The 17,650-nt window shown below is 40.9% G+C and overlaps 2 protein-coding genes across 2 annotated transcripts; one reads left to right on the plus strand and one right to left on the minus strand.

Annotated features, from left to right (window-relative positions):
- Positions 1-141: 141 nt before the first annotated feature.
- On the minus strand, positions 142-11,926 carry LOC129580870 (solute carrier organic anion transporter family member 2A1-like). Its single transcript, XM_055471593.1, has 23 exons — positions 11,889-11,926; positions 11,521-11,804; positions 10,072-10,164; positions 9,714-9,871; positions 9,090-9,369; positions 8,686-8,821; positions 8,505-8,559; positions 8,168-8,235; positions 7,735-7,849; positions 6,755-6,829; positions 5,631-5,925; positions 4,166-4,221; positions 3,145-3,664; positions 2,851-2,966; positions 2,456-2,573; positions 2,113-2,202; positions 1,947-2,021; positions 1,620-1,812; positions 1,302-1,443; positions 1,023-1,195; positions 808-872; positions 560-738; positions 142-471 (listed from the first exon to the last, which is right to left on the minus strand). The coding sequence occupies exons 1-23, from the start codon at positions 11,909-11,911 to the stop codon at positions 367-369; spliced, it is 3,414 nt and encodes a 1,137-aa protein (XP_055327568.1). The 5' UTR covers positions 11,912-11,926; the 3' UTR covers positions 142-366.
- Positions 11,927-14,588: 2,662 nt separating this feature from the next.
- On the plus strand, positions 14,589-17,255 carry LOC129581164 (dual oxidase maturation factor 1-like). The gene is made up of 7 exons (XM_055472083.1): positions 14,589-14,867; positions 14,959-15,139; positions 15,499-15,691; positions 15,765-15,887; positions 16,119-16,272; positions 16,377-16,588; positions 16,647-17,255. Exons 2-7 carry the CDS (start codon positions 14,978-14,980, stop codon positions 17,039-17,041), a joined length of 1,239 nt encoding a protein of 412 aa, XP_055328058.1. The 5' UTR covers positions 14,589-14,867; positions 14,959-14,977; the 3' UTR covers positions 17,042-17,255.
- Positions 17,256-17,650: the final 395 nt, after the last annotated feature.

The following is a 17,650-nucleotide window of genomic DNA, read 5'->3' on the forward strand; positions in this document are numbered from 1 at the left end:
TTTACTGAAATTTTCAAACGATCGGAAGCGTTTTTAAAGATCAAATTGAATGTTAGCTACCCGGAACCGTCGCTGGATTGTTCAAGATTCAAGAGTTTCCCGGGTCGAACATACCTTTAACGTTGCATACACGTGGAAATAATTGCATTTATTTCATTTATAGAAGTACATCTGATCGCGATACATCGAAAATTTCGGCACTTCATGCGTATTAAATCAAATTATCAAATACAAACAGCGCGACTAACAGAGCTTTAAAACTGCGCAAACAGTGCACCGCAGTCCAAATTAAACAAAGGAATACAGAATTTGTGCAGTAACATAGTACTCTATAAAACAAATGTTTTGCAGCTTTGCAGGCAAAATTTATCGTCCGACAGTCTCTGTGAAAGCCAAACGAACTGCATCCGGAGACCACATTATGGCCGGCTCGATTTCATCAAATTCGAGTTGCCTCGACTTCCAGAACATCTAGAATAGGAAACGTAGAAGACAGCCATGTTGCGCTTTGCAATGCATAGGCTTACTGGCTGTGTAAGTAATCAGTAACAAAACTTACGTAGATTTCTATTAAAACTGCCAAAACCTTCATTCCGGATATTGTTCCACTGACACGGAAGGCCAAAGCGTTGTTGTCGTGGTCTAAGCACGCGCCGCTATCTGAGCAACCCTGCGCTGACCACAACAGACAACTGGAATCGATAATGCCGCCGAATACCAGCGGACTTGGAAACAGCGCTACGAAAGTAGTATTCACCTTGGTTATTAAATAAATTTTCTCAGTTTGTATAGCGACATATTTCTTACCAAGTGCAGCAACGCAAGTTGCCATAAAAATATGAGCCATTAACATCAAATCGGTAGGAACCGTTCTGTAATTATTCCAAGGTTTGGTAAAGCGATGACCTTTATGGAACATATTCATGTAGAATAAGCTTGGTGCCACGTAATCACATACGTGATTGTGCATGTATATTTATATCAGCCAGCAATAGAGATATACGTACGTCTGCAAGCCTTACCGATATATTAACATCACAGATCCAACAGTTGGTACAGAACAACTGAACAATATCAGGAACAATAAAAACACGAACGGCCACAGTTTGTTGCATAATATGCGACAGAATCCTTTTGGAAGGCGTTCCAAAGTTGTGCCTGCTGCACAGTGGCAAGATACTGCTTCTGCATGACTCTGTGGATGAAAACAGAACGACCATAAAGCAGAAACAAGAATTTTGCTGGCGTATCATTACGGCTTTAGAACCCCATGCCAAATTATTATGCGCTTATGTACTTACGCTATTCGTTGCCGGCGCTGGTCCACATCCAGCACGACAGGCCGAATAGTAATTGAGACCGGATGTCACATCACAAACTGGGCTAAAGACTGGATCATCGCAACTGCACTGGGAATTACATGGTTGGTTAATATCGATGACTCTGAAATTACATTGCTAACTTTATTGTTTGAGCGGTTCAGTGGAATCTCGTCTGCGACTGCTGCAATTTCGAGAAAAAATTATTACAGAAATGAGGTTCGCATAGTAAAATAGATTTTAAGATTTTTCAGTTTACGCAGACATATTTTACAAAAGCGAATGCCACCAGTTTCTTACCCGTCGCTAGTTCGCATTCCGGCCATTTGGCGCGAATCACAGCGGAAAGCAATTAGGACCAAGAATCCCACAAAGAATAATAAGGAAGTCAGCATAGTGATCAGCGTTGAATGCTTTGGTTTGAAATCACAGTAGCGATAAAGAAAACATCCCACAATGATACCGCAACCGGTGGGCAGTAAAACGGCGATTGCTGTATGTGATGCAATGAACAACTCAGTTAGCAGGTGCAATATTAAACGCGCTTTGTTGACAGCCAGGTTGCACAAAAATACAGAAATTGGTCAAGCGTGGTGACCAATCAAACATCTCTACAAGTTAGCTTACCTGTGGCAATGTTTGCTACATTTGGCTGAGCATAAAACTGGGCTTCCAGGTATTTTGGTAGAAATACATAAAAGCCTGCAATATTCATAACGACAACACGCATGTATCCGTTATGTTATACAACGTCAAAAACTATCTGGAAATAAGTCACTGACTTATTACTTACCGGAAAGAACAAATACGTTGATGACCACAGTAGCCACGCGGGTCATGAACATTTGATTAAAGACTAATTTCTTGACATCTTCTTTGACCACTACAAAAGGCATTACAACTGAAAAGGTCAAAGAAATGTAATAAGTAAGTGAGAGCATGAAGTTGCTTGGATCTGCTTGAGCCACACGTACAAGTACAGATACAAGTACACTCCACCCAGAACCACACCGTCACGCCAGCCGGTTGCAAATTTAAACAAAAATTAACTGCATGCGTAAGTACTCATAGAACGCAATACATACATACTCGTATTTGTATTTTGTATACGCAATAGTCGTTCTAATGCGGCTTACTTCGCAAGGATAATGGCTTCCGGTATCCGACAGGATTGGCTGACAGGTTGTGGACAGCGACACAGCCCTTTGGCGGCTTCGACTCAGGGTCCACAATTGTGAACTCGGGTGGAAAAAGCTGCGACACAATAATATAATTATGACATTTAGCATATTCAAATGCCCATCATACGAAAAAGAGTGTTTTGCAGAAGCATAACAGTATAAAGATGGTACAATTATGTCAAATTACGCGCACATTCGTATTAGGTTTAAACGTTGCGTAATTTCGGGAAAAGCAAACAAAATTCAAACTAGTTGAAACCAATTGCAAGCACAAAATAATGGCAGCGGCACGAAATGCCCAATGCCTTATTGTTAGAAGTAAAAACGTCTATTATACATTACAACCTTACCAACATAGGAAATGCAGCTCCGATGTTGAGCAACGCAATAACTAGAATTCCAGTGGTCACATGCCACGCTCGGATATTTAGCCAGCGCGGATCTTGATCCCCGAAGTTGATTACACCTACACGAATACAAAGTATAATGTATAATACAAAGTAAAATTGCATACGACTCGGGAACTACAAAGTTACAATCGATGCTTTGTACGTATGATGATCGAATGCGTTACTCGTCGCATCCTAACAGTCTTGGTAGCTGAGAATACAACGGTGTTCCGTGATTGTGCGAAGTACAAGTACCTGCAGGTGAACTGGCGATGGTGGCCGTGCAAAGCGTTCCCAGCAAAAATCCCAGCACTGGTCCTAAGACTCTCCCGACAAAGTGCACACCCAAATACAATGATGAATCCTTCCTGACAAAATGATCCTGAATCATCGCCACACCGTACATTATTGGTATGGCGCTCGCACAACCCGATACAAAATGCGCAATGGCAAAAATCGTCATGCCGGCAACGCGCCATCCTGTGCGTTGTTCGAACACCAGACATTTGGCAGATATACTGGAAACCGTACTGGCATTGGCCGGTGTCGGCGGATGATGGCACACTTCATTGGCGGTTAAATCCTTCCAGGAAGAATCCGGCGCAAAAAGGTCAGGGATGAGGATGAAGATGTAGGATAAAGTCAAGGCTAAACTGCTAATGGCAATCCACCGGGGGCGGTGCGCCAGTTCACCGCAAAACGATAAGCCTAGCAGGCAGACAATCTTGCCGATCTCGCCCAGGGCGGTTATTAAACCGATTTCCGCGCTTGACAACTGCAATACCCAAGCGAAAATTTACTGGAAAAATTTATGTGTACTTAAATTTTTGTTTATAATTTTCATAAACTGGATGCAGCAAAGTTGCCGATCGCGTTGTAAGCTGTCACTTTAACGGATGAGGGTGTACGGAATTGCTGTTAATGATTTTGCTGTCGAGGGATGCGGCTTTAATTTCCGGTACTCGAGCTTAAACTGGACTGCACCGGAAATGCTTGTGCGTGCCGTATGACATTGTACTTCATTCTTGTTATGCGTAAATATATATGTGCATATTAATGCGATTATTATCAAAAAACGGTCCGCTCCACTAATCCACGCATCATTAGGTGTTCCGGGCAACAATGGACGATGAGAACAAGCAATTACAGCAGATTGACACGGTCCGTAGACAATATTTACATTCACAAGGAGAATGTTGGCCAACGTTCAGCTCGAAGGCACAGACTACAATACCAGTTATGTGTTCAACTAAAACGACTGCTCTTTGCCATTTACCTCGTATTGTTTCTCAATCGACGTGATAATACTGATCCAAAATGCATAAAACATTCCTGAAAAAGTCCATGATTAGAACACTTACGTAAATTATTAAATTATTATAATACATTACTGTAAAGAAGCTTCTAATTGTTGCTGCAACAGTACATGAATCTGCAAAGACCAGATTCCGATTAGTGTTAACAATTAAACAAAATCAATGAAAATTTATGGAATTTTGTATGTGTCCATCTGTAGTTATATGAATGTGCCTAGCTATATACGTAGTTTTATATTTTACTTTGTATTGTATGTACGTGTCTGGTTGTATATTAGCCAGACTGTTATAAATTATAAAGAACTGTTATATGTAGTTTCAGTTGCTAACTTGAAATAATGATCGGCCATTATTTTTGGAATTCTTTTTTAATTTGGTATTGTGACGAAAGACAGGTGGTCTACCCGGCCGTATATCGTAAAATTAGATTAAATTTACGGTATAAACTCACGCTGTAAATAGTGAATATGGCTTTCATACTGCAGTATTCACATGACATGAGTATACTTTGGAACAAAAATTTAATTGCCAAAAATGCATTCAATTTAGTTCGGAGGACGTAATAAACTCAAAGACTTGTTTGCTTCACTTTCACTGTTACAAGAAAAAAATGAAATTACAGCGTTGATTGTCTGTTCAGCGGACTAATCGCAGCACAACCATGGCAAGTAAATAAGTGATGTTGTTAAATTCAGTAACGTAAGTACAGCTAAATTAAAGTACTATTCATCAATTGGTATGTCAAACAGTGATAACAATATAAATTAGTTGATAATGCCTTTGATAATTTATTAATATCGGAACTTCAGTGATAGAGGTGAACGACAAAATCAGAACTTACATGTGTTTAATGCAAAGTATGTAAGCTAGAATAGACTATAGATATAAACATGGGGATACTGAGAGTAAATACTAGCCATGTAATATGTAGTATGCAAATACTCCTATGGATAACAGTGTGCAGTCACAAAGCATGACTTACTGTAATGATAAACTCGTGAAAGGGACGTAGCCGGTAGCAGTGTACTTCGTACTTCTTACTTACTTTAATTAATACTTAATTTCTTACTTCTTACAGTGTAATCTTAAGCTGACAGTATCACGTTTTACAGCAGCAGCCGTTTTTGATTTAAAATGGACAGTTAAGTAATCACCCTTACACTGTTAATTAAACAAAAACAATTATTAATTAGCAATGTGCTATTTTTTGGAAATTTTTGGTATTGGCTGCGAATTTATTACAGGATTCTGTAATAAATTCTCAGGATCTGTAACGCTGAAGTTTAAACATGGGGAATTCATATTATTCTCAAGGAAATTTAGCAATATGTATATAAATGTGCTGCTTACGATTAAATGAGTCAGTCAAATCATGTTGTTACAGTTCTGAAGACGTTAGCGAAAAGTCCACATGTACTAGCTTACCTTGAAAACAACATAATACCGTCAAAACAATAATGAAAGTGCTGAGCGTCGCATAACGACTCAGGGAGGGAAAGTGCAAACACAGTAATCCACACTGGTGCGCTTCGACATCTTGGTTATGGCGATGTGCACCCAAATAATACGTGGTCTCCTGCTCCGGAAGTACCCGCTCGTTCACCGGCGGAATGGCTTTGCCTTTCGTCATGGCAAACACCACCTGCTCCTCTTCCTCCTCTTCCCCCTCGGAATCTGGATCATGCCGGTAAGGATGCTGATCAGCCATAATGTTATTCCACTTTCATATGCAATATTAATACACCACACCACGGTAGCCGTACATAATATACAGTCCGCCACGAACCAAACAACACAATCATGAAAATTCCAATTTTTCAAGTCAGCCCATTGACTCCGCGCCAGCGCGATGCAATACTTATGCGGCCTGAACACATTTGGGGCGTTATCAGCTTAGATAAGGCGAATTACACCCGACTGGAATTTCGTTTCTCATGATCATGTAGGCCATAATTGTATACTCCGTCATAACACCGTGCAACACAACACAGGTCGGCTTTAATCATAACGCGTAGTGTTATTAGCTTTCTCCGCTGTGTACACAATAATTGTGAAATATTCCAATGTGTCAGTGAAAAATGCCGGGTAGCATTATAATACGATTTGGTGGGCAAAATGCAGTACATACACACAGCATAGTCATATGTGGAGGAACACTCAAACGATCTTATGTTCGCTGATTTTTCTGAACCATATTGCATACACCGAATACAGAGACATATGAAACATCTGAATAATAATATAACGAGATTTTGACTGCGAGCTTACTCATGCACACGTTTATGGCTAAGGTAGGCAGATTCGTCATATAGGCGAGCTGGGAGAAACGTTACAATACGCAGGTGTGCGTTGCGCACATCGCGCACCGGAAACCGGTATAACGATATGCGTTATAATAGAATAGGTGTAGAGACACTCTTTATGGATGATTTATGATGAGTCAGTTATGCACAGGTACAGGTACTGGATTTTTGGTAAACAGAGTGGAGCATCGCGCTGCCGTTTGACTAGACATCAATGAACACTTCGGGATCCTCGTGTGCGTGTACCGCGGAGGAATGGGTACGTCGCACGTGGCTATCGTGGGCGGCATGCGATGCGAAGGATTTCCCGCAAAATTTACACTATAAAAATTCATGAAATTAGAGTTTGGTAAATTAAATCTGAGTAGGACCCTAATTAAGCTAATTAGTTGTCATCTGGCATCAGATAATACGGAATTTAAAAATATTAACGTAAAACGTTGAGTTCGTTACAATCGGATTAAATCTTTTCAGATTGTAAACTCCGAATTGCAGGAGCGGTACTAGTCCTGCAACTCTTTCACTAACCCTTTACACAAGAAGTAAAGTTTAAACGCTGGTCGCACCCTAAACTTTTGCGTTTTTATGTCTTTGGTAGCATCGCCAATTTATGATAATCACGAAATCTAAATTATTTACGCGCAATACCGCGTTCTTTAAAAAATTTATTGCTTTGGTTTAATTCTGTACCGCAGTACAAAACATTTAATATCTGGTCATGCACATTATTCTATTGCTTCCGCTTTCCTGAGAAAAATTTACACTTTGGTCTCTTAATACGCATAATGTAACGTTATAAGGCTCAACCAGGTGTCTTTTTGAACGCACTGGTTCTCGAAAGTTAAACGGTTTTTGTTGACCATGGTTTCAAATGCATAATGCATATTGTATCGAGTGTTTGAATTGAAACACTACTTGTACTATAGCCAGTTTTGCAGTACAACTCTAGTGCATGCACGTTAACAGTTTGGCGTCTTTAAACGTTAAAGAGAAAAAACGATTTTTAAAACTCAGGTATGATACTACAATTTTTTCCTGCAAAATTTGACAAAGGAAGAGTAAGACACAGCGCCCAAGGCAGATAAATAGGCGTTCAAGCAGTCATTCGCGTTTTGCAGAGTAAATCCTTCATAAATAGAATTACAATCTTCGTGCCAAACTGCCAGTTATGGCGAACATTTTTAATTGCAAAGACAAACCAGCTCATGTTTTTGCAGACTCCTTACCTTGAAGGGCTTTTCTCCGGAATGCTGCCTAATATGCGTTCGCAAAATGGATGATGCGGTGAAGGTTTTTGCACAGTGGACACAACGATACGGTCTGACGCCGGTGTGAACGCGACTATAAAAATCAAAGCGAAAAAATTGATCAGAGAAACAAAATGAGTGTTAATCGGTTGGAAAAGCTCATCTCGTCCATCAGAGCTGATCAGATCATTGTCATCTCGTTAATCTAAACCGGCCGTGTAACTTTTGTACATAGTAGCCACATTTACAGCCATAAATCATGAAAATGATCCGGCACACTTGAAAAAGATCAACGAGGAGTCAGGTTACACGAGCGGAAAATCGGCTTAAACACATTTTGCAAAAAAAAGCATCCGAAGAGCGAAACCGGCTTTTCCAACTGACCACTGCGTACAAATGAACCCTTACTTACATGTGCTTATTTAAACTTGATGACTGGCTAAATGCCTTGCCACATGCAGCGCAGACGTGCGGCTTGTACTGCAACGCAATAAAACATTTATTACAATAAATTTGTGATCATAACTGCAGAAAAAAAGTATTCTCGGTAAATATCTGTTTTTATTATTTTACATGCGATATATTAACAAAACACATTGCGCGGTTATGAAATCAACATTTTTTATAATCACTGAGCACAACAGAATGACTGTAGTTGTAATATAAACTGCTGTAAGTTGAACTGGTTTTATTACGCCTATATCTGCCTAATTTTTTCTGCTTTCAGACAAAAAATTCCTTTCACCCACCTTTTCGTGCACGTGGAGAATATGGATGCGCAATCGGTCCCGTTTTTCAAACGACCTGATAACATTGCAGCCTTAATGTAATACTCTTACTAGTAGTACTTTTCTCTAGAAATATTGCATAATTTATTACTGGAACGCACAGTATCATAGCTATTTTTATATGTGAAATCATTTCTTTCACCTTTCGCAAATTGGACATGGATAGCCGCGGTTGCCCAGGTCCACACATCGTGTGAACTTCAAGTGCTTGTCCAGGTAATACTTGTAGGTAAACATTTTTCCACACCTTTCGCATGAGAAGCCTTGGCCTTCTCCAGCTGTAAAGAATGGATCCGAGTTATTTACAGTTACATAGCCAATGACCATGATGCCGCTCACGTATCTTTAATTTAATGCCCTTTCAGGATAATGAATTCGTGTTTCTTCATAGCTTTATTTGTAAAAAATATATGACACACAACAATGCCGCACAATGGCATTGCCATTGTGCGGCATTACTCAGAATCTTCACTGGCATCTGTCCGTGTAATTTGGCGCAGCGTTCAGAACAATATAAAGTGATGTTCTTGGCAGACCTGCATTTACCTTCTTCTTGATGCTTTTGTTGGCTATCCGGTGGCTTATCGCTTTTGAGGGATGTCGGTATGCCGTGGTAGCGATCGTAATCGGTCCCGTACCAGACCAACAACTCCGTTCCGGCATCAATATCCCGCGTGGTTTGGTAATAGATCTCTCCGTCGTGCTGCACCACTTCCATGTTTTGTTCACCGGGATGCCGGGCACACTGCACCAGACTCATCCAACTGGCCACACCGTTTTGCGTTTTCCCGTCCAGATAATGACTAAGTTTCCCGTCATCAAACACCTACAGAGTAGTTGCATATCTTGCATGTACAAACTGTGCAAAGAAATGTCTAAGTGCAATGGTCATTCAGCAGAAAAAAGGTTGTATGCAGTCCTTCGCCGTTATTGAATTAATATAATTCTTTTACTATTACTCATAAACATTTTCAGACGCAATTTTGCAATATTTTCATTAAGATTTATGTGCACATGAGTATTGCATATGCTTACTGGACAAACCTATGCATTAATTCTTATAAGACTAAGTATCTTGACGAACGAATGCTAATCAACGGTATAAGCTGTTCTCCGGGTGAACTTTCATATGCAATCCGGAATGTAAAATGAGTTCAACTGCACACATACTTCCCACATGCCCAAACAGTCATCGTTGGATTTAATTTCGCTGGTCTGTACAATTTTCCCCCGAAAAGGCCCAAATCGGATGCCTTTAGACAGGGCACCCTTGGCGAATACTCCAAATTGCGGAACGCCGAGAATATCAGCTCGATGCACGGACAGACCTGTATTGTACAATTAAGGAACATGTGTACATACAGAACACCGTGAGAAGCTTAAATTTAAAATAGTTAGTGCAAATCGCGGACTGTTGGGTTTGAGCTGTAACTACAAATACGTATACAACCTACTACCATACTAAATATAGTATCTGCAATAAACCGGTCGCGGAATACTTTTATGTTTACCGAATCCTGATATGTACCTGATGGAAGATCAGCAGGCTCATATTCAGGCTGTCGTATTCTGCAGATCGCTTCTTGGGACCTTGAATGGGAAGTGCCCAGCATGGAAAAGGCTGCAATTGCAACAGAGAGATCAGTCATCTGGCGAAAAATTCAAATCCTTTTCGGAATCCGCTTTCTAATTAAAGATGAAGTTTTACGTATGAAATGTTGCTGAAGTCATTACATATTCTTTATGTTAAAGGTTAGAATCTAAATCAATGCTTTATTGCAGCTGTATGTTTCTCCCTGCGCCGGGTCACTCACGTGCGGCATTCTCACAACTTTCTGTTTCAAGAGCATATCGATACAACTGCACTTATACAGTAAATTACACGGAAGCATCATATTATGATACTTGCGACCTTTTATACGAGTATAAAAATTACTTGTGCTTTCTACGATGCAAACAAAAATTTTAATACTTGAGATAAATCGCGAGTCTGTGAGATATGTCACATATTCTACCCAACTTTAATCAAAAGTTCCTCTGCCACCAGCGCAAAAATAGTACTGTACTAATAATCAGCTTAATTAATAAACAGTAGAAATCAGTCAATATGCTGCTATTTCTGCAGCTTTATAATGCAGTAGTGCCGTATATGTACGTATTCGAGCCGCATCTGGGCACAGTGACCTTACCGAGGGACGACCAAAGCTAACCAACATAGTCAGTACTAGTTAAGTAGGTTGTTTTCTTAGCCACACAAGCAGTGCACACTTATTTACTTATCTATTAAAGAACAAGTATGCTAAATAAGAATGCCGAAAGTAACGAAGCGGACAGATTGACAATCTGTTAGACACTTACTTCCATTGATCCAACTGTTTAAACAACTAATTATCCTCCAAGTAAAACAAAGAGCCTATAATGTTTACTGACACCTGTTTCTAAACGCACTCCAATTTGGCAACGTTATTTCTACTTTAGTGTGTGCGATATAAACCGCAAAGACTCATGATTATTCTGCAATTAATAACTGTAAAGCTGTAAACATCTGCGATCGCTGCAGACATCTCGCTAGTTGCGGTTTCCTGAATGTTCATTTTGCTTTTCAATTAAAAATTTAAATTAAATTTGGATCATACCATACGTTGATATAAAAAGTATATATAAAACATATACAAAACGTATGTAATAAATGATTTGTTATTTCATACAACTGAACGAAACTAGCGTTTGGAAGAAGTCTAGTATAAAAAGTACACTACCGGGTAGACAAAATAATTCTAAAAATTTTTATTTTATAGAATTTCTAAAACGGTGATGTGGATTTTTCAAGCGCAAACTCAAACACACGCCTATACACAGTAACAGAGTGTAGCAGAACTACCAATGGTGGGTATTTAATATTGAGTTTTCGTGTAAAAAGGGTTTGCGTGAGCTTCAACTCGTAAAAGGTCTTAACAGTGCATTCTCAAAGCCTTACGCGACAAAGTCGATAATCCCATTTGCAGCGCCGATATGGCGATGCCTTTCGTTGGATCATCGGTGCGGCGCATGTGTCCATATAGAACACTGTTGATGTCGGCAATGGAAAACAAGGAAGTCGGAAAAGGAAAAGTCCATGGTGTGGGCAGTGCAGCTGTCCAGTACTGTGGCAATCCAGGAAATCCGATCGGTGACGACCAAACAGATTTAGAGAGAATAGCAGCCGGTGTCAATTGACTGTGCGCAACCTGAGCTGCTCCGTAATCCAGGAAGGGCAATTGTCTGGAAATTGCTTAGTATTACGATACTGTAATCGGTATATTATCAAGTAAACAGTTCCATGTCAAAATCGGACTACTAGCTTACCTGGTTATTGTTGCCAAATTCATGATGCACTAATTAAATTAAATTTACGGATTGAAGCAGAAATTAAAGACGACTGCGTTAAGGTCGTAGAGGTCACAGGCTCATAGTGAATCCAAATCTGCTCCGTGTGGTAAGCTAGCCGACATGGAAGCTGTTTCAGAAAAAGGAATAAACGGGGGTTCTATTATGGCTTCTTTATCGTATTCACAACGCAAACACTAGTCTACATTTGCTCATTTTCCCGCCTTCGTACGCGTTACAAGTACTGCAGCTTGCTCCCGAGACTGTGCGCGAATGCGGATTGGTCTAAGTGATCGGCACAGATGCTAAGGTGAACTGGCGATGTAAAGTGTTTAGATTGGGGCATTATTACCAAACAATTAAGGTGAAATGTGTGAAGAAACACCACAACGTGATTCATACGGTATCTTGGATGCCCCCGAAACACGTACTTTAACGCAGCTAGCAGGAATCTCGTCCCCGAAAAACTGCCGTCTTTCCACATTCGGCGGCGCACACAATGTCATACCAACGGTGCTGTATACTGATGGTCACAAACAACCTTGTTGCATTGCGTGTCGACATATTTCTTTCTTGACTCGCATACTCGCACTTTAGCAATGCAGAAATACAAGTGGCCAGCACAAATAATACTAGAATAGCTATTACTAGAATAGAATAGCTATTACTATTACTAGAAATACTAGAATAGCCCTTTTAAGGCTCTCCGCTGAAGATTAAGCAAGTGAAACATTCATTGTACTATTGTAACAAAGTATGGTAACTGTAACATCTCAACCAACCGTAAGAAGTTAACACTGATTTCGGGATAATAGGACTCTACGAGCTCTCAATTTACTATTTTAGACTAAATTTTTACAGCAGAGTGAGGAAACATAATATTTAAACAGTACAACAGTACCTATACGTGATAGAACATACAATCTCGTTCACTTTAATCTGTGTCATACAGATAGTCCTGAAATGACCTTTGCACTACAATTTTTACAATTTTGGTGCATTCGTCCAACTGCAGCCAGTGCCAACCGTAATCTGTTCTTCCTTCTAGTTTTACAGCGACGGCTACCGCAGCCGTACGTTCATACACCATAATTGTTTGACATTTTTTCGTCATTAAATGCTCTACAGCAATTTTATTGAGTGTGGTGCCAATGAGAGGTTTTTGTGCTTAGATCGTGCAGAATTAATAGCCAACATGTTTCTAATCGGCCATTCATAAGGCACGCGAAACAGTTGAATGTTACATCTTTAGGCCAGTGTATGCTTTACAAAGTCAACATCGGGCTGCTATTGACGCATCCAGATATTTAAAGTACACGACACGTCTCTTGCTCATACATATTGTAGCACTTTAAAAGCCCCACCACACAAACATTTCCGACCCTTTTTGCCACCGAGTAAAATGCACAAGCGACACAAATGGCCGCTCATTGTTAGCTGGGCACTTTGTGCGCAGCGCGCAAGCAGCATTCCTCACTGAATATCCTAGCCGGTGTTTTTGCACACTTTAAGAAGAAGACCAACATACCATCGGCCTGAACAAGGTTGCATCTTGTTCATTAATGGGAACATGAACAGGTTGTGTTGACACAAATGCCAGGAAGGCTACTGTATACACCTTACTCCAGCCTGGACGACGTGCTACTTTTTGACTTTAAAATGCACATGTACCGCCGGCTTGCAAATCGGTGCCATTCAAATCCACAAAGCAGTGAATGCTTGGCAATACGTTGCGGCCGATCCGACTCATTAACGGAAAGGGAAAACATGGTTCAAAGTGGTTCTAGCTATGCTACCGTAATTATTTAATTTTGAATTCGACGAACGATTTCTGTAATGCAAGTCATTGCAAGGCCAACTTAAAAGGTCAAGTTACTTATATGAAAGGATACTGTCGGAGATAACACCAGTGCAGGTTTTGAATGCTGTCAGACAGACAGAGATCTGAAACAGCCTTTGCACTACAATTTTTACAATTTTGGTGCAGGTTTTGAATGACTCAAGTTCTGTAAAGTGAAATACTAATTATCTCCTACTTATTAAACCAGAAGTGTATTGTTAAAAGGATTACAGCTTAAACAGACCGAAGGCGTTGATCAGCTGGTTAATGCTGAAGAATGTCAAGCATCACGTGAAATTTGCTTCACATTCAGATTAAAAAAATTTTTAAAATTTTAGATATAGACAGTTAGGGTATACCCGTATATGGGTTTTGTTCATTCTTGTGTGCAAACACGATTCGTTCGCTACAAAGACTGTTCACACCACAGTCAAGACAGTAGAGAAAATTATTTTCATGAAAGCTGTTTCAAGGTGGCGTAAACACAGTCCGGACATATCTATATAGATTTTATTGTAATGTTATTATGTTTTGTACAATATTGCGTTGTAATCTGTACAATACTTGCATGTTTTGTATTGTACGAGTACAAATGCCGGTCCCCGGTGCGTGCATTATTGCTTACTGGTACCAGCGGCGTAACGAGCTCAAAGGTTTGGGGTGGGCCACAAGTACTGGCTTTGGGGTAGGCCGTTCCCATAGACTCTATGCTATAACTTTTCGTTTGGGGTGGGCCGTGGCCCCCAAATTATTAGGCTCGTTACGCCACTGACTGGTACTGATCGAGGCACTTACTGTGTGTTGCTAACCATTAAAATTAATGTGTTTTTCCTCGTATCGTCGCACGGCAATTTGTCCCATGCATCTGCAGCTTCATTAGCACAAGGTTGCGCTGCCCACCCTGTAATGTTATCACAGGTGCGGGAATTTGTCTTAAATTAACTGGGTTTGTTTGAACCGCGCGCGACTTCTTGACATCGGCGAAAGTTGGTCCGCGGACAAAGGCTCCACATTTGCCAATCCTACGCAAGGTGCACACTATCGCTGCTTCCTGCGTACTGCATATAGTTGGCTTTCTATACTCGATCCGTTGTGCTCCCCCAGTCTGATCTGCAAAGGTAATATGTAATTTGTTCGCTAAAATGGTTCTGTATACAATAAATAATTCCCAATGTGTCGTGTTAACCTTGGTTCTGCCCACTTGCACAGCATTAAAGTTGATTAAACCATGCGTGGGTGGTTTGATGCCTTTCGGACGAACGATGGACCAACGCAATACGCTTCGGAGCACATCGCAGCCACACACGACAACATCCTCATCGGCATCTACACCGCTCTTGCTGCCACGTTTGTGGCCTTCCTCCTCATTATCCCCGGGATCAGACACAATGTACGTCATACTTTTGCAGTTCTGCTGTTTTTGTGGATGACGTATACGTCTGAAAATTTGGAAGAAAGCGGCGTGTAGTTGATTAATGCAGATTTTGTTCGACTTCATTGCTTGAAGGCTGGTGTATCTGTAGAGCTTCAGTAATGCAGCATATACTCGTACATACTACGTACTGTAAGTTTGTAACCATGAAAAGAAATGCGTGGTTGCACGGAGTTCAGTTAAATGAACTCTGCATGTATCAGCAAAAATTTATATTTAAAACCAGTGTCATTAGAAAGTTCAGGACTCTTTTGGGTGGTGCATGGCGTTTGGCGAATCGTTCTTATAACTACTTTAGTGATAAGTTTCATTTGCAGAAAACGTCCACTTTGATAATTTTAGCTGGCAGTATGTTCGTACTAGCCAGCATAGCCATCGGCTTGTTCTCGCCCAACTGGCATGTCGCCTCGTCCACTCTACTGGCATCATATAAACGCTCCACACCCGCGACAATGCGTGGAAGAATCGGTGTCTACATTGGGTTGGAATCGTTTAACGTCACATTGGAAGGTTGTCTTTTATGGATGTCATTCCTGCGGTCTTCTTGATCAGACAGTGGGGAAATCCAAATTTGTTGTTTCAGTAACGGAAGGAAACCATAGTTATCGTGACCTGGAGAGCGACGATTTTCTTTTCTCCGATCCGTCAGATGGTCCTGACAGTGGCGGCTTATTGCAGTTTAATGAGCGCTACTCATTCCGCGCAGGTTAGATTATGAAAATTATTTCAGGAGTCGTATAATTTTGATACTGTTTGATAGAAGCAAGTGGTGTCTGGTAGTGTCTGGTTAATACTGTCATACCTATGAATCGAAATAAAGAAATTCAGCGTTTGATAGAAGCAACGTGTATTCCCTGCTATACATCGATTTGTGATTTTTTTGTATGTTAATTCTTAAGGAACAAATAAGTTAAGGAACATATGGTTGATGTGATAGTTGATGACGTACAGAAGCAGTATCAGAAATCTCTGAAGCGCGGCTTGCCGTATCCAATCTTGACCGTGGCGGAAGTGATGTCCATGGATGCTGGCGGTTTCACTTGGGGTCGCAGTTATCGTCTGGCTGGTTATTACGCCGGAATTCTTTTGTGGTAATGTAGCACTTCAGCTTGGTCGCGCAATTTGTGATGGCTGTTCAGCGTTATTATTGGATTTGGACTGGATACTCCGTGACCGTGGCGTTGAAATTTTATAGGTCGTCTTTGGCATCCTGGATCGTGATGAGTATATTGTTTTGTTTGGTACCATGTTACAGTGGTTATTTCATGCTTATCACCGGCTCCCTAATGCTTTTATGCAACGTGTTGTATTCCGTGTTGTTACCGTCGTCAACGCTGATTGTGCGCTTTGAGGATGGACTTCTGGTTTTCCAGTACGGCTGGTGCTTCTGGATGGTACTCTGCGCCGGTAATCAGCCAGGAACTCCCGTATCATGATTTGTATTGAGTTTCTTTTATGGTTGTAGGCCTTTTGTGTGTATTTGTGGGATTTGCCATCACAGTTACTAATTACTTCCTGCCCGAGTTGCTATCCGATCTGTATTCCACTTGGAAGTATAACAGTCGATTGATTCCATTACAGCGAGCGTATTTTATTTATACTGACCAGTTTTTATACCCCACTGACCGTCTTCAGCAACACAGAAGCGCGCCCACCGCTACTATACAGGTTTTACCTTTGGACCACAATGATTCCCTTCCGGAGAAGCGTTCCATCATCAATCCGACAGGCGGTGATCACCGACATCCAGTCTTATCCAGCTGTTTTGAAGGCGAGAGCAGCACGCGCACTAGTACTGCAGCTGATGTTCGCGATAATGTCCAAGGAGTTTGCCACAGTTCCAACTTGTCCATGTATTGACGAACCGCTTTTTCAGAACACGCTTTTGCTGGGGATAAAATGTTTTCTGCATTAAAGGATTGTACAGCTATTGTTATTAAGCTTTGTCTGTGATTTTGCTCTGTCAGATCGTTTGTTATATGGCCATTACAATGTAATTGTTTTGCTGGATTTTCATAAATTTTACCGATAAAAGCTGAAATAAGAACAAAAGGCAACGTTGTCCTTTGTTTTTGCCTTCCCTGTCTTAGCCATTCTACAGTAATAACGCTATCCTGATAGGGGAGCGTACCCATTACATAAATCGCGTTTCCCCGTTGTATTTGCATAGATATTCACTGCTTAAAAAACTCTTTCGCTCGCTTCTGGCCAGTGGAAGTCGCTATACCGTTTCCAACCTTCTCCACTAGCTTTTTTGTTCCGTCTCCCAAAGGTCCGTAGATTTCGAACGCAGCGGCAACAAAATCGTATCTTGGTTGCAGCCAAGCGTGTTTCGAAAGTTTCTTCCTTTCCGCGAGTTCGGCTGCTGCGCCGGCGTTCACGGAGGTGCGGTCGATATACGAGGCCGCCAGCGTGTCCACGCAGGTAACATCCACGGCCAGCGGCTTTCCGCGTGTCCACGGTATAAGT

The sequence above is a fragment of the Paramacrobiotus metropolitanus genome, unplaced genomic scaffold, assembly GCF_019649055.1.
Source record: "Paramacrobiotus metropolitanus isolate TYO unplaced genomic scaffold, Prichtersi_v1.0 Parri_scaffold0000005, whole genome shotgun sequence".
Classification (NCBI taxonomy): Eukaryota; Metazoa; Tardigrada; class Eutardigrada; order Parachela; family Macrobiotidae; genus Paramacrobiotus; species Paramacrobiotus metropolitanus.

Coding starts and splice junctions, on each gene's coding strand:
- LOC129580870 (XM_055471593.1), bottom strand. CDS start 11,911: ATGAATTTGGCAACAATAACCAG. Junction 10,165..11,520: donor GGGATTATCGACTTTGTCGC/GTAAGGCTTTGA, acceptor TTGCAATTGCAG/CCTTTTCCATGCTGGGCACT. Junction 8,560..8,685: donor CCATGTCCAATTTGCGAAAG/GTGAAAGAAATG, acceptor CAATGTTATCAG/GTCGTTTGAAAAACGGGACC.
- LOC129581164 (XM_055472083.1), top strand. CDS start 14,978: ATGCGTGGGTGGTTTGATGCCTTTCGGACGAACGATGGACCAACGCAA. Junction 15,692..15,764: donor GTTTAACGTCACATTGGAAG/GTTGTCTTTTAT, acceptor TTGTTGTTTCAG/TAACGGAAGGAAACCATAGT. Junction 16,273..16,376: donor TACGCCGGAATTCTTTTGTG/GTAATGTAGCAC, acceptor GAAATTTTATAG/GTCGTCTTTGGCATCCTGGA.